Below are 27,618 nucleotides of genomic sequence, written 5' to 3'. Positions count from 1 at the left end.
GGAACCCTTTGCCGCAGAAGACTGTGGAGGCCAAATCACTGAGTGTCTTTAAGACAGAGATAGAAAGGTTCTTGATTAATAAGGGTATCAGGGGTTTTGGGGTGAAGGCAGGAGAATGGGGATGAGAAAATATCAGCCATGATTGAACGGCGGAGCGGACTCGATGGGCCGAGTGGCCTAATTCTGCTCCTATGTCTTATGATCTTATGGTCTAAGGCTTAAAGATGGGGGAGGGAGCAGAAGCTATAGTTGCAAGATAGCACAGTGGTTAGCACTGTGGCTTTACAGAGCCAAGGACCAAGGTTCGATTCCCAGCTTGGGTCATTGTCTGTGCGGAGTCTACACTTTCTCCCTGTGTCTGCGTGGGTTTCCCCCAGGTGCTCCTATTTCCTCCCACAAGTCCCGAAAGACATACTGTTAGGTAATTTGGACATTCTGAATTCTCCCTCAGTGTACCTGAACATGCGCCGTAGTGTGGCAACGAGGGGATTTTCACAGTAACTTCATTGTAGAGTTAATTTAAGCCTACTTGTGATATTAATAAAGATTATTATTATTTAGTCTTTCATGGGATGTGGGCAAGGATAGCAACAATTGCCCCAAACTAACTTCCCCTTAGATTGAGTAGCTTGCTATGGCCATTTAAAGGGGCAGTTAAGAATCAACCACATAGAATTACATAGAATTTACAATGCAGAAGGAGGCCATTCAGCCCATCGAGTCTGAACCAACCCTTGGAAAGAGCACCCTACTTAATCCGCACAGCTCCACCTTATCCCCTTTATCCCCGTAACCCAGTAGCTCCAGCTAACCTTTTTTGACACTAAGGGCAATTTAGAATGACCAATCTACCTAACTTGCACATCTTTGGACTGTGGAAGGAAACCGGAGCACCCGGAGGAAACCCATGCACACACGGGGAGAACATGCAGACTCCACAGAGACAGTGACCCAATCCGGGAATCGAACCTGGGACCCTGGAGCTGTGAAGCAACTGTGCTACCCTACATTGCTGTTACATGTAGGCCAGATCGAGTAAGGACTGCAGATTTCTTTCCCTAAAGGACATTAGTGAAGCGGATAGGGTTTTCCAACAATCGATGATAACTTCATGGTCACCGTTACTGAGACTAGCTGTATGTTCCAGATGTTATGAATCGATTTAAGCCCCACCAACTTCCGTGTTGGGATTTGACCTTTGTCCCTGGGACACTAGCCTGGCTCCCTGGATTACTAGTCCACCACACCGCCATCTCCCTCGTGCTCATGAAGACCAACATCTGTGGGAAGTGTTACAACTGAATGGAAAAGAACACTGAAGAAGAGTTAAATGGACTAAAAACATTAACTCTGTTTCTCTCTGTGCAGATGCTGCCAGATCTGCTGAGTTTTTCCAGCATTTTCTGTTTTTAATTTCAGATTTCCAGCATTCGCAGTATTTTACTTTTATTTTTGGAAAAGAAAAGCGTTCCGTTAGTGGTAGTGCTCCTTTAAAATCAGGAAAACAAGGTTCAGGTGAAAACTACTAAAGAGCCCACTGCAAATAATTAAAGGAGAGATTCCAGCACTTTGGGGACAAAAAAGATTTCAAAGTGGCAATAGATTGTGGAGATCCACTGTCTTCCCAAACTTTCTGCTGCCTATCATCCCCCCTTGATCCCACCCCTTTATTCATTGACTAATCCTCCTGTGTCAAGACTGATTACACTTTGGGTGATCATGCAAATGTTGATTGTCTTCTAAGAAAACAACTCTGGCAGTAGTCTATTCGTGTGCCTCCAGTACTTGAGCTCATTGACCAGCATAAGCATGAGCTGGGAAGTAGACAGATTTGGGGTGGTTTCAGCCACATCTCCAGCATCAGACAGATGTGATGTTCAGCTTCCAACGCGAGACTGGGACAATGCATTGGGTTCTCCTCTTCCTCCAGCCAAAAACACCGCTCTCGACCTCAAACAACTGTGCTCCCTTTACCAAAGAAACTCTTCATCTCAGGGTCTGGACATGGTGAACTTGGCCAAGGCTCCCAGAATGGAACAGTCAGTTCAGATTGCCGGTGCTTCTGCTTGTGATACCAATGATCCTTCATATCAGGTCCAGGATGTAAGGAACCCCAAGTCTGCAGATGACTCCGCTGAAGAAAATGCAAGTGATAAGAATAAACAGCCATTGAAGAAAAAAAACTACCAAAGATACCCGAAGCCACCCTATACGTACCTGGCTCTCATAACAATTGCTATCCTTAATTCTCCAGAGAAGAAACTGAAGTTATCGCAGGTATGATGTGTGTGTGTGTGTGTTTGTGGGGTGGGGTGGGGGAAACGGAATTGCTGCTACTTAAATATTGAGGGAGTCTGACCAGTTTTCAAATGTAACAAGCTGGCTGTGTGTTTTGTGTTCACAGATTCTCCATGAAATCAGTGTTATGTTTCCATTTTTCAAAGGACATTATAAAGGCTGGAAAGATTCTGTGAGGCACAACTTGTCTCTAAATGACTGCTTCATAAAAGTAAGTCTGTTCATTATTGGCGGTGTATGACAACTATACTGTAAAACCGAGATTTAAGCAATACTTTTAAAGGTTTCAGATTTCCAGCATCCACGGTATTTTGCTTTTACTTTAAAGGTGTGTGTGTGTGTGTGGAGAGAGACTGAGAAACACAATGGTTGTATTGTGGTTTTGTGTTATCACTAGCAACCAAGCAAGGCCCAGCAAGTGAGTATGTGAAATTTCCATTTTGCATCCACTGAGAAAATGATTAATCCTCTGTGTTGCCATTTGAAATTTGTACCTTTCCTAAGTTTGCAACTGAGCATTTGGTTATAGCTGCCAGTCTGATGCTGCTTGAGAAATAGTGGAGGGGTGAAATGAGGGGGGGGGGGGGGTTTAGGTTGATTGTAAAAGATGTGAAACCCTGGCAAAATGGTTTGTACCTCCCTTTTCTGAAATGTTTGTAACTCTTTTCCAATGAAACTACAGCAGGCAGGAAAGCCCCTTAGGTTCAACAATATTGGAGTTGTGTCATCTTGGTGTATTCAATATTTCTGGTGATTGAGTGTTAGGGGTGCAGTGAGGAGAATGGGGGTTTGCAATTGCTGTGTTGTTCCATAAAATTTTCTTGCTAACCTCTAAAGTTCTCTGGAACTTGTTAAATGGGATAGATGCCAATGAGGGGCAGGGGTGGGGAGGAAAAGTGGACAGTTGTAGTAGTTTGGTTTACATGGTTCTGTAGGCTATTTTTACCATGCACTGCTAATGAGAACAACTTTTTACTCATCATAAATCATCTCTTTACCTAGAGCTAAGCCAATAGTGTGCACCAGAGATATATGCTAAATTAAAACATGGGACAGACAGCCCCAATGTCGGCTCTGTGAGAATAAATTGCATTTACCTCCTCCGTTTTGAATGTCCCTTCAATTCCTTATTCATTCCTCCACCTCACCAACCAATTATTGAATGGTTGTTACCAATAAAAGTACCACACACCTCAATGAACAATTTGCGCACAACTAAAGGAAAAATAGAAGGGGGTGATATTAATGCTGAAAACTGAAAATCTCTTATTGTCACGAGTAGGTTTCAAATGAAGTTACTGTGAAACGCCCCTAGTCACCACATTCCGGCACCTGTTTGGGGAGGCTGTTACAGGAATCGAACCGTGCTATTGGCCTGATTGGTCTGCTCTCAAAGCCAGCGATTTAGCCCTGTGCTAAATAGCCCCTGCTCATATAATCCTGCCCAGACAGTTCAAAACCCCCAGGTTACATGTAGTTGCTGGGAGCTCTTCAACCCTGCATTGGATTGTCAGCTGAGATATCAGTTGATAATTGTAGCACTTCTAGTGTTTTCTCAACACCAGCCCTACCTCAACTTAAAACTGTGACTAGATAACTCAAAACAAATGAGGGATTTGAACCTGGAATCCACCTGGTAGTTCTTGGGAGCAGGATAGACCATTCAGCCCCTTGAGTTTGACTAATTTGTATTGTAATCCCCTTTAGCGGCTTTGGTTTCATGGTCCTTAATACTCTTACCGAACAAAACTCTTTTGAAATGTTCAGTTGACCCAAGTGTCAGTAACACTTTTGGGGGAGAATGTCAAAGTCCCTTCATGCATTCTGACATCACATCACCTCTGAACATCCCAGTTTTAATTTTATGTCCCCCACCCTGCCTTCTGTTTGGATCCTACCACCAGGTAAAATCATTTTTCTCTGTCTAGCTACTTTAGTGTGGGAATTGTTGAAGGATGTTCCAGAGAATCCACCACCTCTGTCAACTCTTTACAAATGTTGTAATCGCTTTTAATTTAGAGCAAATGTAAATTGCTTCTCGCAAGCAAGAGCAGAACTGTCATCAAGCCTTTCATTCTGGTGTGTGAGCTTGTGTAAAGTATCTGTTAACTGCAAGAATCTTAAGGTCTGTGCTCAGCTCTGACTTTGTGTGTGGGTGTTAATTAATATCATTGTGCTAGGAGAATGGTTTAACTTCAACCATTAGCACATACTGCTGCTGTTTTCTTTCAGGATAATTCAGAATAGCTGGGGTTAATTTACATTTATCGAATGATTAGCAAATTGGACCTGTTCTCAAAAACTCACAGCAGCAGGGATCCGGGTTCAGTTCTGGCCTCGGGTGGCTTGTCTGTGTGGAGTTTGTACGTTCTCCCTGTGTCTGAAAGGGTTTCCTCCGCAGTCCAATGATATGTGGGTTAAGTTTTTGGCTATGATAAATTGGCCCTTAGTGTCCAAAGATGTGTAGCTTCGGGCGGGGTGGCCCTGGGAGTGGATATGGGAACAATGCTCAGACAAAGGGTTGGTACAGACTTGATGGGCTGAATGGCCTCCTTCTGCAGTGTAGGAATTCTGGGCAGGATTCTCTCAGCCCAGGCCGGGCTGGAGAATCGCCGGGCCGGTGTGAATCACGCGGCGCCGTCCCCCATGCCGGTCCGCCGATTCTCCGGAGAGCCCCCCCTCCCCGCCCCGGTGACTCGGCCGTAAAAAAAACCCGAGTCCCGTCAGCACCGTCCACATGTTGTCTTACCCGGCAGAACCGTGCCATGCATCCATCCGGAGGCGGCCTGGTGGGGGGGAGGGGGTGCCCGACTCCGGGGGGAGCCTCCGCTGTGGCCTGGCCCACGATCGGGACCTACCGATCGGCAGGCCGGCCTCTCGGGCTGGGGCCCTCTTTTGCTCCGCGCCTGCACCTGTAGCCCTACGGCATGTTGCGTCAGGGCTGACGCGGAGGTGGGAGCCACCGCGTAGTAGAGCCAGTCGCACTGCGCATGTGCAGACCCGTGGCGCCCATTTGATGCCTGCATGGGCAGCTGGTGCGGCATTGGTCGCTCCAGTGCCATGCTGGCCTACTGAGGGGCTTGGAATCCGTTCTCCTGAGGGCCTGCTCGCGACAGCGTTTACGGCGGCGTCAACACTTAGCCGAAGGATCAGAGAATCCCGCCCTGTGCGATTCTAAAGAAGAATATCAGCCTGTCAGACAAAATAAGCATCTGGCTCATTGTCTGTTTTTCACTTGGTGATAAATGTTAAAATCACCCTCTCGGCAGCTTCTATTTACTTACTTTTTGCTTGGTAAATCTCCTTGCCACTCCCTACGGACACATAATTCCCTCTGGTAAATCAGTGTTTTAAAAATTCCAAAATCTGGGCAAGTGAGGGTGAAAATTGGGAAGGGGGCTGGTGATTTTCTTTTTCTACCCAAGCAAACAAAAGAATTCTCAAACATGTGAATCCATGGAATCCAGCAAGTGCAGCCAGAGCATTTCAAAGGACAACAGTGACCAGATCATCACAAGATGCACCCCGGCAATTTGACACTGAAGATGGAACATAGAACAGTACAGCACAGAACAGGCCCTTCGGCCCTCAATGTTGTGCCGAGCAATGATCACCCTACTCAAACCCACGTATCCACCCTTTACCCGTAACCCAACAACCCCCCCCCCCCCCTTAACCTTACTTTTCAGGACACTACAGGCAATTTAGCATGGCCAATCCACCTAACCTGCACATCTTTGGACTGTGGGAGGAAACCGGAGCACCCGGAGGAAACCCACGCACACACGGGGAGGACGTGCAGACTCCGCACAGACAGTGACCCAGCCGGGAACCGAACCTGGGACCCTGGAGCTGTGAAGCATTTATGCTAACCACCATGCTACCCTGCTGCCTGGAATGGAATGCTTTTTGAATTTATTTAAGCAATGTAGCCCAGCAACGTTCTAACCCAGGGTATTCCCTCAAATAACTGACAGCTTAGGAGAAAATTTGAGACCACGGGATAATTTCACTGTTGAGTGTTGATTCCTTCCATGGGAAATGGGTGGCTCTGAGTAGAACATGGGAGGTCGAGGTATCACCCCAAGAATATTATTGGGAGAACGAGGGTTGGAGAACAGCAATCAAATCCAAAGATAAGCCAACGAGCTACAGAAAGATGTAGGTGGAATTCAACATGGATTCTGTGGGCAGCACGGTAGCACAGTGATTAACACTGTTGCTGCAGAGCTCCAGGGTCCCAGGTTTGATTCCCAGCTTGGGTCACTGCCTGTGCGGAGTCTGCACCTTCTCCCCGTGTGTGCGTGGGTTTCCTCTGGGTGCTCCGGTTTCGTCCCACAGTCCAAAGATGTGCAGGTTAGGTGGATTGGCCACACTAAATTTCCCTTAGTTTCCAAAAAGGTTAGGTGGAGTTGTGGGGATAGAGTAGAGGTGTGGGCTTAGGTAGGGTACTCTTCCAAGGGCCGGTGCAGACCCGATGGGCTGAATGGCCTCCTTCTGCACTGTAAATTCTATGATTTTATGGATGTGAATGCTGAAGAATATAAGGCACTTAATAAACAGTCATGAATATTTGTTGTGGAGGTTAAAAGAAGTGGACCTATGATAGTGGAGACCATGGGCTGGCTTCTCCCATTCTGAGGCAATTCAAATCAAATCAAGGACAGGATTCTCTGACTCCCTGCCGGGTCGAAGAAGCCACGGGGGGCGGCGCGAATCCCATCCCGACTCCAGCAGCCGTATTTTCCTGCAGCGTTTCTCGGGCGGGGGCGGGATTCCCGCCACGCCGGTCGGCGCCCCCCCCCCCCCCCCCAGTGATTCTCCGGACCCCGATGGGCCGAGCGGCCGTCCCATTTTGGCCAGTCCCACCGGCATGAATTACTCACCTCACATACCAGCGGGACCTGGCAGGTGAGTCGGCGGGGGGCGGTCCTTGGTGGGGGGGAGGGGGGGAGTGGGTGTTCCGTGAGGGCACTTCTTCCTTCCGCGACGGCCCCTGTAGGGCTCCGCCATGGCCAGCGCAGAGAAGAGAACCACCCGCGCATGCGCCAAAATATGCCGGCCTGTCTGCGCATGCACGAGATAACGCCGGCCCTTCGCCGCATGCACGAACGCGCACCAACCCCTCCGGTGTCCACCTAGCCCCTGGAAATGTGGAGAATTCCGCATTTACGAGGGCTATTGATGCCAGAGGGGTTGGCGCCGGTTTTCCCGCCGGCGTGGGGACTTAGTCCGTAGAAGGGACAATCCCGGCCCTAATGTCCCACGCCGTGGGTAAATGTGGTAAAACGGCCACCAATCCTCCGTTTGACTGCGGACTAGCATACCGGCAGCGCAGAATACCCGGTTCTAGCTGCCGATACAGCCCGGAGAATTGCCGGTTCCATTGCCGCGCATGTGCATGGCAGCGGCCGCGCCATGCTTAATGGCGGCCGCCGCTCGTGGACTCGGCCCGCAAAATAGTGCCCCCCACCCTTTGGCCGGCTCGCGCACCCCGGACTGAGTCCACAGCTGGACTGAGTCCGCAGCCGCCATGCCGAGTTCCTGACAGGATGGGACCATGAGAGACCAACGCCATCGTAAACTCGGCCAGTCGGGGCAGAGCGCCCATCTCTGCGTGGTTCTCACCCCCACAACCCAAAAGATGTGCAGGGTAGGTGGATTGGCCATGCTAGATTCGGCGCTGTGAGGCAGCAGTGCTAACCACTGCACCACCGTGCTGCCTCCTAACAAGGACATCTTTCGGGACTTGTGGGAGGAAACCGGAGCACCCGGAGGAAACCCATGCAGACAGGGGGGGAATGTGCAGAATCCCTACAGGCAGTGACCCAAGCCGGAATTGAACATGGGACCCTGGTGCTGTGAAGCAATAGTGCTAACCACTGTGCTACCATGCTGCCCAGAAGGGAAGGGAACCACACCACCTGGAGCTTCCCTCCCAAGCCACTCACCACCCCGACTTGGAAATATGTCGCCATTCCTTCATTGCCACTGGGTCAAAATCCTCAAAATCCCTCCCAAACTGCACTGTGGGTATACCTAGACCTCAGGGACCTGCAATGGTTCAAGAGGGTAGCTCAACGCCAACTTCTGAAGGACAACTAGGGGTGGGCAATAAATGCTGGCTTAAGCAGCAATGGCCACATCCTGTAAATGGAAAAAAAAGAAAAACTGAATCAAAGACACAAAAACCTAATGATGACCACAAGTCAATGATGACCACAAGTCATAAGAAAAATGTAAGTTTAGCACTTGGGTTAGGAATCACTTGAAACAAAGTGATCAGTACTTGGGAAATGTCCAGATAAGGTAGTGGAAGCCAATGCCCCGAGTTATATTGTGATGGGGATCTGCAGGTTTCTGTGGAAATATGAATTAGTTGGAATAAATGGTCTCCCTCATCTGTACTTTGCTGTTATGGGCTAACCCCTAGCATAAGTTGGAGCCAAGGCTATAGAGGGATGGAAATCAGTCAGGGAAAGGGACACCTTAGGTACACCTTAATGTGGTCACTTCGCAAAGGAGAAACATATTGCTTGGAAATAGCTGAAGAGAACAAGTAGTAGAAGACTCAGCTGTCTGCTTACATTAGCAACTGGCTCTTTTGTTGGAAATCAATGGGAAAGATAACCGAGCTGATTGAATGGCAAGTTCCTTGTAAGGCTGTCAGTCAACTCCATTTCTCTTTTGTTGTACAACATACAGATTTTTCATTTGCCAAATTACTGAGCAATTAGAAAAGTTATGTTTTTATAACAAATAGGCTTCACTGAACTCAACTTCAATATCTCCACATCATACAACATGCCATTGTGCACACAGCCTAGATCAGTTTGTAATACACTATTGAATGAGGAGCTGAGTCACGCGGTCAGTGAATGCCCCACATTTTATCCCTGAGAGGTGTTGAGCTAACTGATTTATGGAGTGGTAATAGTAACACTACAATTGACATCTACACCTCCCGCTACCTGGGGAAAGCGGGCAGCATAATCAAGGATCCCTCCCACCCGGCTTACTCACTCTTCCAACTTTTTCCATCGGGCAGGAGATACAGAAGTCTGAGAACACGCACAAACAGACTCAAAAACAGCTTATTCCCCACTGTCACCAGACTCCTAAATGACCCTCCTATTTACTGACCTCATTAACACTACACCCTGTATGCTTCATCCAATGCCAATGCTTATGTAGTTACATTGTATATCTTGTGTTGCCCTGTTATGTATTTTCTTGAATTTTGTTTAATTCCCTTTTCGTCGTATGTACTGAATGATCTGTTGAGCTGCTTGCAGAAAAATACTTTTCACTGTACCTCGGTACACGTGACAATAAACAAATCCAATCCAATTGGACTTCAGTTCAATGCTCAGGTCTGGGGAGGTGGTGGGAATTAGTTAGGATTTCTCTTCCCATTTAAGCTTCTTGGCAAACAAGGGTGTGTAACTAATGCCCGAGGTTGGGAGAGACTTGACAATGGTGGCTTGCTTGGGATGCCTCCCAGCCTATAATTTCCTGTGGCTGTTGGTTACAAATTCTGGGTCAACTATCATCTTACTTCTTCACTCAATGGGTGGGAGAGGTTTGGAACTCTCTCCCACAAACAGAAGTTTGAAACTAGAATGGTTGTTAAATTTAAATCTGAGATATAGATCTTTGTTAAGCAAAGATATTAACGGATATGGGCCAACGGAGGGTATATGGAGTTAGGTCACAGATCAGCCATGATCTCATTGAATGGTGGGACAGGCTCGAGGGGCTGAATGGCTTACTTGCATTCCCATATTCCTATCATAACAACTAGTGCTATGGAAAGCTGTCTTGACTTTGAGTATCCCGTCTAAAGTACAAGACAAGTTCCGATGATTTAATGTTACGTCCTTTTGTTTTTTGTTCAGGTATTGAATGATCCAAAAAGGCCACAAGGGAAGGGGAACTATTGGACAGTCGATGTTACTCGCATCCCGCCCGAAGCATTAAAACGACAAAACACGTCTGTTTCGCGACAAGATGGGAGAAAGTTTGCGGCTGATTCGACTGCCTATATCCTGGGTGGGATAGCCAGCCTCTCTGCTTCTGAAGAAAGTGCCAAACCACAGCAGGAAACCGAATCCCCTGCTGGGCATACAGCAGTACTCCCGCAGCAGGGTGGCAGCAGGTCCGATGGTGCCTTTTCCGTTGACACATCGTGGAATCGTCTAGAAGCTTCTCCCTCTGAAAGGGGGAAGAACTATCCGGAGGCTTACAAATGTGGTCTCCAAAGAAAATCATCAAACGAAGATCCCATGCAGCAAGGAAGATTGGATTTAAACTCTTGGCATCCTCATCGGGTATCATGCGAGAGTCCTGAGTGCTCCTCTTCATTCTCTTCCTCACAGAGTGCTCATTACAAGACCCAGTTACCCTCACCCCTAAGCACTTCAACCTCCAGTCCTTCCTCCATTGAAGATGACTCCGAAATTTCCCGCAGAGAATCCTTCTTTAGGCGTGAGTCAAAACGCGTGAGATTATCAATGGAATATTGCAGGCCTGTACCTCTCTCTATAAGGGACAATCTTTGCACCAACTTTCCTGAGCTGCCACTAAGGCCCTACATGTCCTTGGAGTTACCAACATCTTGTACCAAGTATCCACCTCCAAATGTAATTGCACCTCCCAGCATGAGTCTGCCGTACTCTACATTCTTCCAGTATAACCGCCCTTCAAATTTGTTCTGTCCATACGGACCAACGCAGTTTTTAAGCCCGCCCAGCTGGCCCTTTCTACCTGATCCACGTCCTCTGCCATCTTTGCGGCCACCATCTGTGTTAGATCTGGACAGAATGTTGCAGGTTGTCCCACCAAATAAAAGTGTTTTTGATACCATCTTGCACCAGTTCTGCCCAGCTGGTGTGATGGGCACTGGAATGTCACCCAGTGCAAGCAATATGGTGAGGGCTCGATACATGCCATTTGATTACTGAGTGCCCAATCTATGTGAAGAGTAAGAGTTGTGTAGAAACTTTAAAACATTTTTAACATTGGACCTCTATAAAATTTACATACACTCATGGGGCTTTGTGTCCAACACTGCCATTCAAACCTTTTCTATTAAACTGACTTATGAAAAAAATCTTACTTGACCTGTGTTTTGAGGCTGGGAATTTTAATAAAGGAATGTTTTATTCCACCCACTACTTTTCCCAGTGTGCAAAGTATGTTTGCATGGATTCTGAAAGCTTATTCTGAAGGTTAAACTGAAAGTTTAGGGGCAGCACGGTAGCATGGTGATTAGCATAAATGCTTCACAGCTCCAGAGTCCCAGGTTCGATTCCCGGCTGGGTCACTGACTGTGCGGAGTCTGCACGTCCTCCCCGTGTGTGCGTGGGTTTCCTCCGGGTGCTCCGGTTTCCTCCCACAGTCCAAAGATGTGCGGGTTAGGTGGATTGGCCATGCTAAATTGCCCATAGTGTCCTTAAAAGTAAGGGTAAGGGAGTTTGCACATTCTCCCCGTGTCTGCGTGGGTTTCGCCCCCACAACCCAAAAATGTGCAGAGTAGGTGGATTGGCCACGCTAAATTGCCCCTTAATTGGAAAAAATAATTGGGTAATCTAAATTTATAAAAAAAGAAAAAAAAAGTAAGGTTAAGGGGGGGATTGTTGGGTTACGGGTATAGGGTGGATACGTGGGGTTGAGTAGGATGATCATTGCTCGGCACAACATCGAGGGCCGAAGGGCCTGTTCTGTGCTGTACTGTTCTATGTTCTATGTTATTCGGGGACGTTGATACAAATCTTGGGCGGGATTCTTCGACCCCTCGCCGGGTCGGAGAATCGCCCGGGGCTGGCGTCAATCCCGCCCCCGCCGTGTCCCGAATTGTCCACCCCCCCGACACTCGGCGGGGGCGGAAATCGGGCCGCACCGGTGGGTGGGCCACCTGCGGCGATTCTCCGGCCCGCGATGGGCCGAAGTCCCGCCACTGACAGGTCTCTCCCACCGGCGTAGATTGGCGCGGGCGGGCTCCGGGGTCCTGGGGGGAGGGGGGGGGTGCAGGGCAATCTAACCCCGGGGGGTGCCCCCAAGGTGGCCTGGCCCGCGATCAGGGCCGACCGATTGGCGGGTGGGCCTGTGCCGTGGGGGCACTCTTTCTTTTGCCTTCGCCATGGCCGAAGCCATGGCCTAGCCACTCAATGTGAGGGCTTGGCCCAACGCAGGAGTGGTTCACACCACTCCAACACGCTGGGATCCCCCGCCCCGGCGGTTGGGGGAGAATCCCGGCCCTTGCCTGGAGGATTTTGATGTTTACTGGGGCAACAATGTTGTCCAATTGGTGTCGTGTGTGCCCCTGGATTGAGGGAGAAGCAAATTGGCCATAGTTTCCCCACTCCCAGCTGCATAGTGTGACTATGGGATTGGGTGTGACTGATGCCTCCCAGGGCTGAACAGCTTTGATCAGTCATTGTTGGCATCTGCATGACTGCAGTGATCATTCAAAGAGATTTTGGAGAATTACTGGCGCACACAGCCAAAAAACCCAGCAGAAGTGTTGAAGATAATTTGAGTAGTGCACCGAAAGAGTTGAACCAGGTACCTTATTCCCTGTCAGAAGGGAGGACCCTCCGTCAGACGCAGCACTGACCGGTGACACCAAGCAGTGCCCATGAGCGTCTTTGCAGCTTAAGGGGGAAAGTATAATAATCTTTATTAGTGTCACAAATAGCTTACATTAACACTGCAATTAAGTTACTGTGAAATTCTCCAAGTCAAGGCAGGAGGGTGGCGCGGTGGTTAGCACTGCTGCCTCATGGCACCGAGGTCCCAGGTTCGATCCCAGCCCAGGGTCACTGTCCGTGTGGAGTTTGCACATTATCCCCGTGTTTGCGTAGGTTTCGCCCCACAACCCAAAGATGTGCAGGGTAGGTGGATTGGCCACGCTAAATTACCCCTTAATTGGAAAAAATGATTTGGGTACTCTAAATTTATTCTTATATTTTAAAAATCCCCAAGTCGCCTGTTCAGGTACACTGAGGGAGAATTCAGAACGTCCAAATTACCTAATTGTGTCGGGATTTGTGGGAGGAAACCGGAGCACCCGTGGAAACCCACGCAGACACGGGGAGAACGTGCAGACTCCGCACAGACAGCGACCCAAGCCGGGAATCGAACCTGGGACCCTGGCACTGTGCAGCAACAGTGCTAACCACTGTGCTACCGTACTGCCCCTGTGACACTGAAATCATCCTTGCAAACTAAAATAAATGGTGGTTGATCTCCAAGTGAGATGGTCAGAAATTACTTGCGAGCGTTAATTCCCAATATATGAGCGTGTTCCAAAACTCTGGGAGCATTTATCATTGGGAAGCTTATTAAAAGCCTGCCATCTGTGCACTGGTTTTCTGAATATACAACAGTGATGTGAAATATAATTGTTTCCACTTCGGAGGCATCCATAGATAACATGCCTCATAGCTTTTGTCCCCAAGTGTTGAAATACCCTTGTAACGGAAAGGACAGGATGAGCAGGGTGCCGGGCAAACTTGAGCAAGATTAATTATTGTTATGATGTTTATGATCAGCAATATCTCACACAGCGTGGATCCTAATTGAGCTGCAAAATGCTGTAAACCTCAATTAGCTTCTTTTATAAATAAAATTACCTGCTTGGGTTTTCTCCTGTAAGTAGGAAAATGAGAAGTCCATTCAGCCACACAAACATTTCCTGCAATATCAGGCCACTGCTGATGTGCAACTCTTGATCTGGAATCACTTATCCCTTATTATAGGGCAGCACGGTAGTACAGTGGTTAGCACTGTTGCTGCACAGCTCCAGTGTCCCAAATTTTGATTGTCTGCTTCGCTCACTGTCTGAGCGGAGTCTGCAAGTTTTCCTCGTGACTATGTGGGTTTCATCCGGTTGCTCCTGTTTCCCCCCACAAGTCCCAAAAGACGTGTTTGTTAGGTGAATTCGCCATTCTGAATTCTCCCTCAGTGTACCTGAACCGGCGCCAGAGTGTGGCGACTAGGGGCTTTGCACAGTAACTTCACTGCAGTGTTAATGTAAGCTTACTTGTGACACGAATAACGATTATTATTATTATCCCACAAAAATCTAGGCGTGTCTGTCTTGAAATATGCCATGCAATGTTTTGCTGAAAGGTTCTGCATAAATGCAAGTTGTTTGTTGGTTTGAAAATTTCAGTTGGTCCAACGTGGTCTTTTAGAGGAGAGAGTTTCATATTTCCGTTAGTTATGGGCCGTATCTGCAGCTGGGGCTGGGAGCTTCACGACGACTCCCTGCAGGGCTGTGAACCTGTGGCCTTTTGACGCCAGGTTTTCTGGCATAAAAGGGCACAGTTTTCACAACAGCGTGGGGACATAGTCCCTGAAAAGGAGAATACAGCCCGTAGTGTCCAGAAATGAATGTTGCAAGACTAGGATTACCAACCTTCCAGGATTATTCTGGAATCTCCAGGAATTACAAGATTTGTAATTGGTGAACTGTTACGGGTAACTCGAAAAGAATAATATGGAGAGGCGTTATCACTTGGAAACATCTCAAAAAGGTTCTTCCTACAGTGAATTCCTTCTGAAATGCAATAACAGTTCTGTTAACAAATGCAGGGGTGATTCTGCATCAGCAGTGAACTGAATGACTGATGGATTAATCTGCATTTGGTGGCTGGGAATTCTTCAAACAATGCCAGAAGACATTTAACATCCTCGGGGTGGGAGATCAGAGCAGCATCTTTTGGTATTCCACAAGGGTGTCTGGCTCCTGAGGTGTGTGCTCAAGTACTGGCGTGAAGATTGGAGCCTCCACTTTCTGACCCAATGAAAGGCTAGCCCAGAAAGAGCACCCTACCTAAAACCACACCTTCACCCTATCCCTGTAACCCAACAACCTCACCTAACTTTTTTAATACATTTTTTTAGACTACCCAATTGTTATTTTTTTTCCAATTAAGGGGCAATTTAGCGTGGCCAATCCACCTAACCTGCACATCTTTGAGTTGTGGGGCTGAAACCCACGCAGACACGGGGAGAATGTGCAAACTCCACATGGACAGTGACCCAGAGCCGGGATTCGAACCCGGGTCTTCAGCACCGAGTTCCAGTGCTATCCACTGCGCCGCATGCCGCCCTTACATCACCTAACTTTCCGACACTACAATGCAATTTAGCATGATCAATTCACCTAACCTGCATATCTTTGGACTGTGGGAGGAAACCGGAGTACCTGGAGAAACCCACTCAGACAATGGGAGAACGTGCAGACTCTGCACAGACAGTGACTCAAGCTGGAAACCAAACCTGGGTCCCTGGCACTGTGAAGCAACAGTACTATCCACTTTGCTACCATGCCACCCTTACGGCATGGGGCACAAGAGTTCTGCCTTCAATGAACAAAAATTGAAAGCTCTTTATATGAGGAATTGTGGGAATGTGCAAGCATTAGATATGATGTCTTTCTGTGGTGCAGTGGTTAGCACTGCGGTCTCACGGCGACGAGGTCCCAGGTTCGATCCCGGCTCTGGGTCACTGCCCGTGTGGAGTTTGCACATTCTCCCCGTGCTTGCGTGGGTTTCGCCCCCACAACTCAAAGATGTGCAGGGTAGGTGAATTGAACATGCTAAATTGCCCCTTAATTAGAAAAGATAAATTGGGTACTCTAAATTTACAAAAAAAAGATGTGATGTCTTTCTGATGCTTAATTTTGAGAATAATTATAAGTCTATATTGCCGTCATTTCTATCTTACTGTCTTACTGTCTTCAAATAAAAATGCTTAATCCAAAGTGGTATCTAATTTTAATTCAAGAATATTTTAACGAATAGCGTGTGTGTTCTTCCCTCTTCCTGTGTTACTGGGACTATTCCTTTACAAACTCAGTTCTTTCAAAAAGGAAGAGATTTGGCAGCGCTGTGACGCAGTGATTAGCACTGCTGCCCCATGGTGCCGAGAACCCGGGTTTGATCCGAACCTGGGTCACTGCCTGTGTAGAGTTTGCAAATTCTCCCCGTGTCTTTTTAAAAAATAAATTGCTAGTTGTTGGGGTGAGACCCACACCGACACGGGGCCGGGATCGAACCCCTGTCCTCAGCGCCGTAGGCAGCAGTGTGAACCACTGTACCACTCTGCCGCCCAACTAAAGTCTATCTAGCTTGAGGTTTGAACACTTCAATTATCCTTAGCAACCACAGCCTTTTGAAAGAGACAATTCCAGACCTATTGCCACCTGCTTGGAAAATCTGTTTCTCAATTTCCCACCTCAATTTAAGATTTTGTACGGTCTTGGAAAATAGATTCCCCATATCTGATCAAATCCGCATTTGTTTCAAACACTTCGAAACAGTCATCTATCCATCTTTTATACTCAAGCAAAGTTTGCAAACCGTCCTCATAATTTATCCCTGTTTAGCCCCAGGTGAACATTCTCTCAAGGCCAATACAAGCAGTCACTGCCTTTTTAAAAATAAATTTAGAGTACCCAATTCATTTTTTCCAATTAAGGGGCAATTTAGCATGGCGAATCCACCTAACCCGCACATCTTTGGGTTGTGGGGGTGAAACCCACGCAAACACGGGGAGGATGTACAAACTCCACACGGACAGTGACCCAGAGCTGGGATAGAACCTGGGACCTCAGCGCCGTGAGGCAGCAGTGCTAACCACCGCACCACCGTGCTGCCCCCAGTCACTGTCTTTTAAAGCATCAGAGGTGGACAATCATTGGAATAAAGATTTCATTAGCAGCTGTGTCGCAGGTTAATGTTCTTCAGCATTTCTACCGAAGTTCCCTTCCTATTGTGATTTTTTTAAATGTCAAAATGTTGGATAGGCAATTGCCACAAAGGCATTTGGGATGTTACTCTCAAGTTTGACGGTGAGGGGCAGCACGGTGGCGCAAGTGGTTAGCACGGTTGCCTCACGGCGCCAAGGTCCCAGGTTTGATCCCGGTTCTGGCTCACTGTCTGTGTGGAGTTTGCACATTCTCCCCGTGTTTGCGTAGGTTTCGCCCCCTCAACCCAAAAGATGTGTAGGATAGGTGGATTGGCCATGCTAAATTGCCCCTTAATTGGAAAAAATGAATTGGATACTCTAAATTTATTTTTTAAATGTTTGACGGTGATTTCCTACGAATATACAGATGCGCTTCAACCTCTTGCCCTCAATGTAAAGATGCCTGAATAGCAGGAGCTGGACTGGTTTGTATTTACACTCGCTACTTCAGTTCCATTGTTTACAGGGAACCACAGGAAAACAAAACACTCAACAGGATGGCCAGTCCTCAGACATGTTAATCGAGTCTTGGGCACCGACTCTGTCCTCCCAGCAACAGTTCCATTCCAATTTAACTGCTTGGAAAGATTTGCTTAATTCCATGGGGGAAGGATTAGATAGATAAGAATCTCTCGACTGGAGTGAGAGAATTTGAATGGCCAGAACCCACCATTTGGATGTTTGGAAAGATCTAATCCAACTGAATTCTGAGTTCATTTTTCATTATCATATTATACCACAAAGCAGAAATATAACAGAACTTCTTTTCCTCTGGAGGGTGTGGTTCATTGCCAGGGTGCGATGGGAACTTGAATGGAAAGTCAGCCCAGACTTAGCACTTGCTGGCGAGCCATTTGAATTTAGTCCAATCTGAATGATGTATGAACATCGTTTCCAGCAGAGCTCAGAGGAATTATAAGGAGAAGCAGATTTTTAAAATTATATTGCAATACAAAAGTTTCATATTTCCTATTATGAACTATTCCAGATTAAGTTAATTAACTGAATTTGGGTGCCTCAATTGCCTTGGTGGGATTATCATTCAACGTTTCTAGATCATTCCTCTAGATTTTATGCAGCTTTCATGATCTCCGGACATCCCAAAGAGTTTTACAATAAAGTATTTTATGGAGTGTAGTCACTGTCGTAATGTAGGAAATGTGACAGCTGCACATGCACACAGCATAACGTAGGTAAGTGTTCCAAGGCACTTCACTGAACTATAATCAGGTACAAATGAACATTGAGCCTGGGAAGCATTGACAACTTGTTCAAAGAGGTAGGTATAACTAAAGAGATGTCTTAATGGAGATGGGAAGGGAAGAGGTTTCGGGAGGCAATTCCGGAGTTTAGGCCTTGTGTAGCCGAGGCAATAATGGGTCAGCGACTTGCACAAGAGACTGGAATTCTGGACTGGTAGCTGGGCTGGGAAATGTTACTGAAGTAGAGTGGCAAAGGCATGAAGAGATGTAAATATGAGGTTGCGACAGAATGGGACTTGGTACGGTTAGGACATAGGCGGGATGATCTCAGGTTCAGGTATATTGGAATATGGGAGACCAGAAAGCATTGGGATATCGCAGAACATACATTGCAGAAAAAGCCCTTCAGCCCATCGAGTCTGCACCGACACAAGAAAAACAACTGACCTACCTACCTAATCCCATTTGCCAGCACTTCGCCCATAGCCGTGAATGTTAAGACATGCCAAATGCCCATCCAAGTACTTTTTAAAGGATGTGAAGCATCCCGCCTCTACTACCCTCCCTGGCAGAGCATTCCGATCTCACCATCCTCTGGGTAAAAAGGTTTTTCCTCAAATTCACACTCAACCACATGCCCCTCACTTTAAACTTGTGTCCCCCCGTGATTGACCTTTCAAATAAAGGGAACAGATGCTCCCTATTCACCCTGTCCATGCCCTTCATAAACTTGAACACCTCGATCAAGTCATCCCTCAGTCTTTGCTTTAACAAAAACAACCCAAGCCTATCCAACCTCTCTTCATAACTTAAATGTTCCATCCCAGGCAACATCCTGGTGAATCTTCTCTGCACCCCCTCCAGTGCAATCACATTCTTCCTATAATGTAACCACTAGAATTGCACATAATACTCCAGCTGTGGCCTCATTAAAGTTCTATACAACTCCACCATGACCTCCTTATTTTTAGAATCTATGCCTCGATTGATGAAGTCACATAAGCCTTTTCACCACCCGATTAACCTAACCTCCTGCTTTCAGAGATCTATGGACACACATGCCAAGGCCACTTTGCTCCTCAGAACTTCCCATGTCCTGTCGTTCATTGAATATTTCCTTGTCAAATTTCTCCTTCCAACATGTAACGGTTCACACTTTTCAGGGTTAAATTCCATCTGCCCCATTTGACCTCGCTTTGACAAAGCCATGCCGACTATCCCTGATTAAACCTTGTGTCTCCAAATGGAGATAGATTCTCTCCATCAGAATTTTCTCCAATAGTTTCCCCACTACTTACATGAGACTCACTGGTCTATAGTTCCCTGGCTTATCTCTGCAACCCTTCTTAAAGAATGGGACAACATTAATGGTTCTCCAGTCCTCCGGCACCTCCCCCGTGGCCAGTGAGGAATTAAAAATTTGGGTCAGGGCCCCTGCAATCACCTTCCACAGCAACCTGGGAAACAGTTTTTTCAGACTTGCCGATTTGTCCACTTTTTAAACAATAAATTTAGAGTACCCAATTCTTTTTTTCCAATTAAGGGGCAATTTAGCATGGTCAATTCATCTACCCTGCACATCATTTTGGGTTGTGGCGGTGGGACCCACACAGACATGGGGAGAATGTGCAAACTCCACACGACAGTGACCCGGGGCCGGGTTCAAAAGCTGGTCCTCATAGCCATGAGGCAGCAGTGCTAACCACTGCTCCACCGTGCTGCCCAGAGATTTGTCCACTTTCAAGCCCACCAACACCTTCAATAACTTATCATTCCCTATGTCAATGTTCTCAAGAACCTTGCAGTCTCCCCCCCCTGAATTCGATACCTACCTCCTAATTCTCTTGGGTGAAGACAGATGTAACGTATTCGTTCAACACCCTACCAATGTCCTTTGCTTCCACCGACAGATTGCCACCTTGGTCCCTACTCTTTCACTGGTTATCCTCTTCTCATTGATATACTTATAGAATACCTTGGGATTTGCCCTATTTTTATCAGCCAGAGCTTTCTCATACATGTCCCCTCTTTGCTCTCCTAATTGCTTTCTTAATCTCCATCTTGCTCTTTCTGTACTCCACGAATGCCTCTGTAGATTTGCTCCCCTTGTACTTGCTAAAAACCTTTCTTTTCCTTGTCATTGTATCCTAAATAGTCCTGGTCATCCATAATTCTCTGTGCTTGTTCGTCCTTCCTAACACCTTAGAGGGGATATGTTGGGCATGTACCCCCCTCATTTCCTCTTTAAACGCACCCGCCCCCACCCCACTGCTCTTCTGTAACTCTTCCCAAATACCTTGGCCAGATCTTGCCTTATTTTACTAAAACCTGCCATTTCCCCCAATCTAAAACCTGTTTGTTGCAACTTATCAATTTCTTTTTGAGTCTGGAGGAAACAAAGGCGTGAGTGAGAGTTTCAAGAGCAGATGGAATGAGGCCGCAGAAAAGAGAGGTGGTATATGGGTAGAAGCAGCTGGTTGCTGTGATGGGGAGGATATTGAGTCTGGAGGTTGTAGTTTTGGACCCATCTCTCACTGATGCTGCCTTTGAAACATGACATGGTGAAATCAATGTTATCAGCCTTGGCTCAGTGGCAATCATGCCGAAGTCAGAATATTGTGAGTTCAGACTCCAGGAGCTGGAATGCATCACATTGGCTCACATTCTGGATTGTGATTTCTGGATTTCCTTTTGGAGGATACAATTTTGAGGCTTTATCTGCCCTCTCGGGAAAATAAAGCACAACGGTTACATCCCTACTTGTGTCCTTTGGGGAGGTAGCCGGTGTGAATGACTAATTTACCTTCCAGAAGCAAATGAGTCATTTAAATATGTCAAAAGACTATGGGCGTGTGCGCCGTGGTGGCGCAGTGGTTAGCACTGCTGCCTATGGCACTGAGAACCCGGGTTCGATCCCGGCCCCGGGTTACTATCTGTGTGGAGTTTGCACATTATCCCTGTATCTGCGTGGGTTATACCCCCACAACACAAAGATGTGCAGGGGTGCTTAACCTGCACAAAACATGCTTCTCACCCCATGATCAGCATCCCACACCTTGGTTCCAAGCTCCCAACTAATAAACCAAAACCACCCAACCCATTGATCTGAGGCAACCAGACCCATAATCCAATGGCCACAATCCAAAGATCCTTTTCAGGATCCAAAGTGTCCCGGACACTTCCAAACCTGTGATCTAACACCACCTCCATACACCTGTGATCTGATACTTCCCAACCCACCCCCAACACTCGGTCAGATATCTTCCAACACAGATCTGACATCTCCAACCCATAATCTGATACCCTCCCCCAAAACCTGACCTAATATCCCAACACCCGATCTGACACCTTCCCCAATCAACAATCTCTAATACCCCCAACACCCGATCTGACACCTTCCCCAATCAACAATCTCTGATACCCCCAACACCCGATCTGACACCTTCCCCAATCAACAATCTCTGATACCCCCAACAGCCGATCTGATACCTTCCCCAATCAACAATCTCTGATACCCCCAACACCCGATCAGACACCTTCCCTAATCAACAATCTCTGATACCCCCAACACCCGATCTGACACCCTCCCCAATCAACAATCCCTCATACCCCCAAGACCCAATCAGACACCTTCCCTAATCAACAATCTCCGATACCTCCAACACCCGATCTGACACCTTCCCCAATCAACAATCTCTAATACCCCCAACACCCGATCTGACACCTTCCCCAATCAACAATCTCTGATACCCCCAACACCCGATCAGACACCTTCCCTAATCAACAATCTCTGATACCCCCAACACCCGATCTGACACCTTCCCCAATCAACAATCTCTCATACCCCCAACACCCGATCTGACAGCTTCCCCAATCAACAATCTCCGATACCCCCAAGACCCAATCAGACACCTTCCCTAATCAACAATCTCCAGTACCTCCAACACCCGATCAGACACCTTCCCCAATCAACAATCTCCGATACCCCAACACCCGATCAGACACCTTCCCTAATCAACAGCCTCCTATACCCCAACACCCGATCAGACACCTTCCCCAATCAACAATCTCCGATACCCCCAACAACCGATCTGACACCTTCCCCAATCAACAATCTCTGATACCCCAACACCCGATCAGACAACTTCACCAATCAACAATCTCTAATACCCCCAACACCCGATCAGACACCTTCCCCAATCAACAATCTCCGATACCCCCAACACCCGATCAGACACCTTCCCCAATCAACAATCTCTAATACCCCCAACAACCGATCTGACATCTTCCCCAATCAACAATCTCTAATACCCCCAACAACCGATCTGACACCTTCCCCAATCAACAATCTCCGATACCCCCAACACCCGATCAGACACCTTCCCCAATCAACAATCTCTAATACCCCCAACAACCGATCTGTCACCTTCCCCAATCAACAATCTCTAATACCCCCAACAACCGATCTGACACCTTCCCCAATCAACAATCTCCGATACCCCCAACAACCGATCTGACACCTTCCCCAATCAACAATCTCTAATACCCCCAACACCCGATCGGACACCTTCCCCAATCAACAATCTCCGATACCCCCAACACCCGATCAGACATCTTCCCCAATCAACAATCTCCGATACCCCCAACACCCGATCAGACACCTTCCCCAATCAACAAAGTCCGATACCCCCAACACCCAATCAGACACCTTCCCCAATCAACAATCTCTGATACCCCCAACACCCGATCTGACACCTTCCCTAATCAACAATCTCCGATACCCCCAACTCCCAATCAGACACCTTCCCCAATCAACAATCTCTAATACCCCCAACCACCGATCAGACACCTTCCCCAATCAACAATCTCTAATACCCCCAACAACCGATCTGACACCTTCCCCAATCAACAATCTCCGATACCCCAACACCCGATCTGATACCTTTCCTAATCAACAATCTCTAATACCCCCAACACCCAATCTGACACCTTCCCCAATCAACAATCTCTAATACCCCCAACACCCGATCAGACATCTTCCCCAATCAACAATCTCTAATACCCCCAACAACCGATCTGTCACCTTCCCCAATCAACAATCTCTAATGCCCCCAACACCCAATCTGACACCTTCCCCAATTAACAATCTCCGATACCCCCAACACCCGATCTGACACCTTCTCCAATCAACAATCTCCGATACCCCCAATACCCGATCAGACACCTTCCCCAATCAACAATCTCTGATACCCCAACACCCGATCAGACACCTTCCCCAATCAACAATCTCTAATACCCCCAACACCCGATCAGACACCTTCCCCAATCAACAATCTCCGATACCCCCAACACCCGATCTGACACCTTCCCCAATCAACAATCTCCGATACCCCCAATACCCGATCTGATACCTTCCCCAATTAACAACCTCTGATACCTCCAACACCCGATCAGACACCTTCCCCAATCAACAAAGTCCGATACCCCCAACACCCGATCAGACAACTTCCCCAATCAACAAAGTCCGATACCCCCAACACCCGATCAGACACCTTCCCCAATCAACAATCTCCGATACCCCCAACACCCAATCAGACACCTTCCCTAATCAACAATCTCTAATACCCCCAACAACCGATCAGACACCTTCCCCAATCAACAATCTCTAATACCCCCAACAACCGATCTGACACCTTCCCTAATCAACAATCTCCGATACGCCCAACACCCGATCAGACACCTTCCCCAATCAACAAAGTCCGATACCCCCAACAACCGATCAGACACCTTCCCCAATCAACAATCTCTAATACCCCCAACACCCGATCAGACACCTTCCCCAATCAACAAAGTCCGATACCCCCAACACCCGATCAGACACCTTCCCCAATCAACAAAGTCCGATGCCCCCAACACCCGATCAGACACCTTCCCCAATCAACAATCTCTGATACCCCAACACCCGATCAGACACCTTCCCCAATCAACAATCTCTAAAACCCCCAACAACCGATCAGACACCTTCCCTAATCAACAGCCTCCCATACCCCAACACCCGATCAGACACCTTCCCCAATCAACAATCTCTGATACCCACTACATCCGATCAGACACCTTCCCCAATCAACAATCTCTAATACCCCCAACAACCGATCTGACACCTTCCCTAATCAACAATCTCCGATACCCCCAACACCCGATCAGACACCTTCCCTAATCAACAATCTCCGATACCCCCAACAACCAATCTGACACCTTCCCTAATCAACAATCTCTAATACCCCCAACAACCGATCAGACACCTTCCCTAATCAACAATCTCTAATACCCCCAACAACCGATCTGACACCTTCCCTAATCAACAGCCTCCCATACCCAACACCCGATCAGACACCTTCCCCAATCAACAATTTACGATACCCCCAACAACCGATCAGACACCTTCCCCAATCAACAATCTCCGATACCCCCAACACCCAATCAGTCACCTTCCCTAATCAACAATCTCTAATACCCCCAACAACCGATCAGACACCTTCTGCAATCAACAATCTCCGATACCCCCAACAACCAATCTGACACCTTCCCCTATCAACAATCGCTGATTCCCCCCAACACCTGAGCTGACATCATCTACAATCACCAATCTGGCCATTATCCCGACATCACTCTCTAATAACAATTGACCATTCGCTACACATTACCCTCTGATGTACAATTGGCCATTACCTACACATCGCTCTCTGATGTACAATTGGCCATTACCCACACATCACTCTCTGACAATTGGCCATTACCCACACATCTCCCTCTGATGTACAATTGGCCATTTCCCACACATCACTCTCTGATGTACAATTGGCCATTTCCCACACATCACTCTCTGATGTATAATTGGTGTCCGGACATTCAGCCATATTGATCCCACTCTCTTAAAATTACTCCCTAAACCTTTGGCCTTGTTGCTTTGTTTCAATACTTGAAATTTCTCTTTCTAATGATGATTTCAGTCATGCTTTCACATTCTACCACCATTGCTTGGCACATGTTTGTCCATAGAGTATGGGGGAGCAAGGGCAGCACGGTGGCCTAGTGGTTAGCACAACCGCCTCACGGCGCTGAGGTCCCAGGTTCGATCCCGGCTCTGGGTCACTGTCCGTGTGGAGTTTGCACGTTCTCCCCGTGTCTGCGTGGGTTTCGCCCCCACAACCCAAAAATGTGCAGAGTAGGTGGATTGGCCACGCTAAATTGCCCCTTAATTGGAAAAAATAATTGGCTAATCTAAATTTAAAAAAAAAAAGAGTATGGGGGAGCAGAATCCCTACAGTGCAGAAGGAGGCCATTCAGCCCATCGTGTCCACCGACCCTCCGAAAGAGCACCCCACACAGGCGCAATCCCCCTATCCCCATAAACCCACCTAATCTTTGGACATTTAGGGGAAATTTAGCATGGCCAAGCTGCTGAACCTGCACATCTTTGGATTGTGGGAGGAAACCAGGGCACCCGGAGTAAACCCACGCAGACACGGGGAGAAAGTGCAAACTCCACACAGACTGTCACCCGAGGTCGGAATCGAACCTAGGTCCCAGGTCCTGAGATTAACCATGGGAACTTGTTATGAGCCTCTTGTGGGGGCCAAGGACTGTGATCCATTCAATTTCCCCCTTACATTGCTAAAAATGAACTCTTCCTGTAATTGGGGGCGGGGTTTCCCCCGAACAAGGGGGAATTACTCTGCAGGTCAGGGAGGGTGACCCATCAAGAAGATGAGTACTGTAGTAGTTTTTGTGATTCTGTGCACACCGTAATAAAGCAATCGTTCATTTATACCCTATTGTGTGTTCCTGTGGCCTCTCCCATTGGGGTTCTACAAAACTGTACCACCAAAGGCCCAATGAACACATGTTGTTGCTGTTGTTACAATAAATAAACTGCCAATAACGGACCAGCAAAGTCTCACTTCAAAGAGTGACGAGCTGACCAGATATGTTTTAGTGCTTTTAGTTGATAGATGCATGTTGGATCAGCACACTCAGACAGCCCAGCAACTTGATATGTAGAATCTTTTGATGGGATTAGAGAGTGAATCAGTGGACTCCTTAAAAACCAATCGCAAGCAATTACTAAGAGTTTGGATTAACTCTGATATACTTTTGTTTGAGCATTGCAGTAAATCCTAACAGCAGGAGTGCTGCAGTGAAAGTTTGTCAAAGGATTGTATTGTAACAGGGTAGCGATGGAAGACATGTGAGTCTCTCTCTTGCCAGCAAATGGTTGGTTCAGTATGGGGCAGTATGTGAGTATCGTCTGTCAGGTATGCGGCCCAACCTGACCCAGGAAGATCCTACTTGCGACCCAAACATGGACTAAAGAACCCTAAAACACTGGAGACCCCACGCGAGGACCCGAACATGCCAAAAGATAGACCCGTACCCGCGGAACCTCAGCGGCCATCGGATCACAAACATGCCCCCACCCCCCACCCCCTCCCGGCGATCCCAAAACCGCAACCAGTGCCAGGGACCCTGCCAGACCCGACCCCCAAACCACAACCAGCGCCCGGGACCCCGCAGAACGCAACCACTTACCATCCACAAGGTCAGACTTCTTCCATCAGATCCCAGGACCATCCAGCCACAGCCGCCGACCGAGGAAGCAAGGGAAATGCGGCAGTCTGCAGGTGAGGCTAAAACAACGTGGTTTCAAGCCACCTCTCCCCAGCATACTCCTGGAAAATGACCAAGCAATCAATAACAAGCTGGATGAGGTTAGATTTACCTCTCAGAGGGAAGTAAGAGGCTGCTGTGTGCTCTGTTTCACGGAGACATGGCTCACCCCTGCCTCACCGGACTGTGCCTTACAACCTGATGGCTTCTCAATACACCGGATGGACCGTAAAGCGTCGTCGGGCAAAGCGAAGGGTGGAAGGGTTTGCCTCCTCATCAACTCCCCCTGCTGCTCGTACGTGGCGACCCTGGCAAGCTACTTCTCCCCGGACCTGGAATACCTGACTGTGAAGTGCCACCCGTACTATCTTCCATGGGAGTTCACTTTGTTTTTATAAATGTAGAGTACCTAATTCATTTTTTTCCAATTAAGGGGCAATTTAGTGTGGCCAATCCACCTAGCCTGCACATCTTTGGGTTACATAGAATAACATAGAACACACAGTGCAGAAGGAGGCCATTCGGCCCATCGAGTCTGCACCGACCCACGTAACCCAAAAAACCCTCCTAACCTTTTTGGTCACTAAGGGTAATTTATCGTGGCCAATCCACCTAACCAGTACATCTTTGGACTGTGGGAGGAAACCGGAGCACTCAGAGAAAACCCACGCAGACAGGGGGAGAACGTGTA

General features: G+C 47.7%; 1 protein-coding gene across 1 annotated transcript; it reads left to right on the top strand.

Annotated features, from left to right (window-relative positions):
- The first annotated feature begins 1,817 nt into the window (after window positions 1-1,817).
- Window positions 1,818-11,392, top strand: LOC119972920 (forkhead box protein H1-like). Its single transcript, XM_038810463.1, has 3 exons — window positions 1,818-2,277; window positions 2,405-2,509; window positions 10,197-11,392. Exons 1-3 carry the CDS (start codon window positions 2,005-2,007, stop codon window positions 11,259-11,261), a joined length of 1,443 nt encoding a protein of 480 aa, XP_038666391.1. The 5' UTR covers window positions 1,818-2,004; the 3' UTR covers window positions 11,262-11,392.
- The last annotated feature ends 16,226 nt before the right edge of the window (window positions 11,393-27,618 follow it).

Source organism: Scyliorhinus canicula, chromosome 10, assembly GCF_902713615.1.
Source record: "Scyliorhinus canicula chromosome 10, sScyCan1.1, whole genome shotgun sequence".
Classification (NCBI taxonomy): Eukaryota; Metazoa; Chordata; class Chondrichthyes; order Carcharhiniformes; family Scyliorhinidae; genus Scyliorhinus; species Scyliorhinus canicula.
The sequence above is the reverse complement of the archived record's forward strand: the minus strand, read 5'-3'. Positions and strand labels throughout refer to the sequence as shown.

What these genes read in the sequence shown, in the direction of transcription:
- LOC119972920 (XM_038810463.1), top strand. Translation starts at nt 2,005, where the DNA reads ATGGTGAACTTGGCCAAGGCTCCCAGAATGGAACAGTCAGTTCAGATT. An exon ending in AGAAACTGAAGTTATCGCAG is followed by an intron (nt 2,278 to 2,404) that starts GTATGATGTGTG and finishes TTGTGTTCACAG; the next exon opens with ATTCTCCATGAAATCAGTGT. An exon ending in TAAATGACTGCTTCATAAAA is followed by an intron (nt 2,510 to 10,196) that starts GTAAGTCTGTTC and finishes TTTTTTGTTCAG; the next exon opens with GTATTGAATGATCCAAAAAG.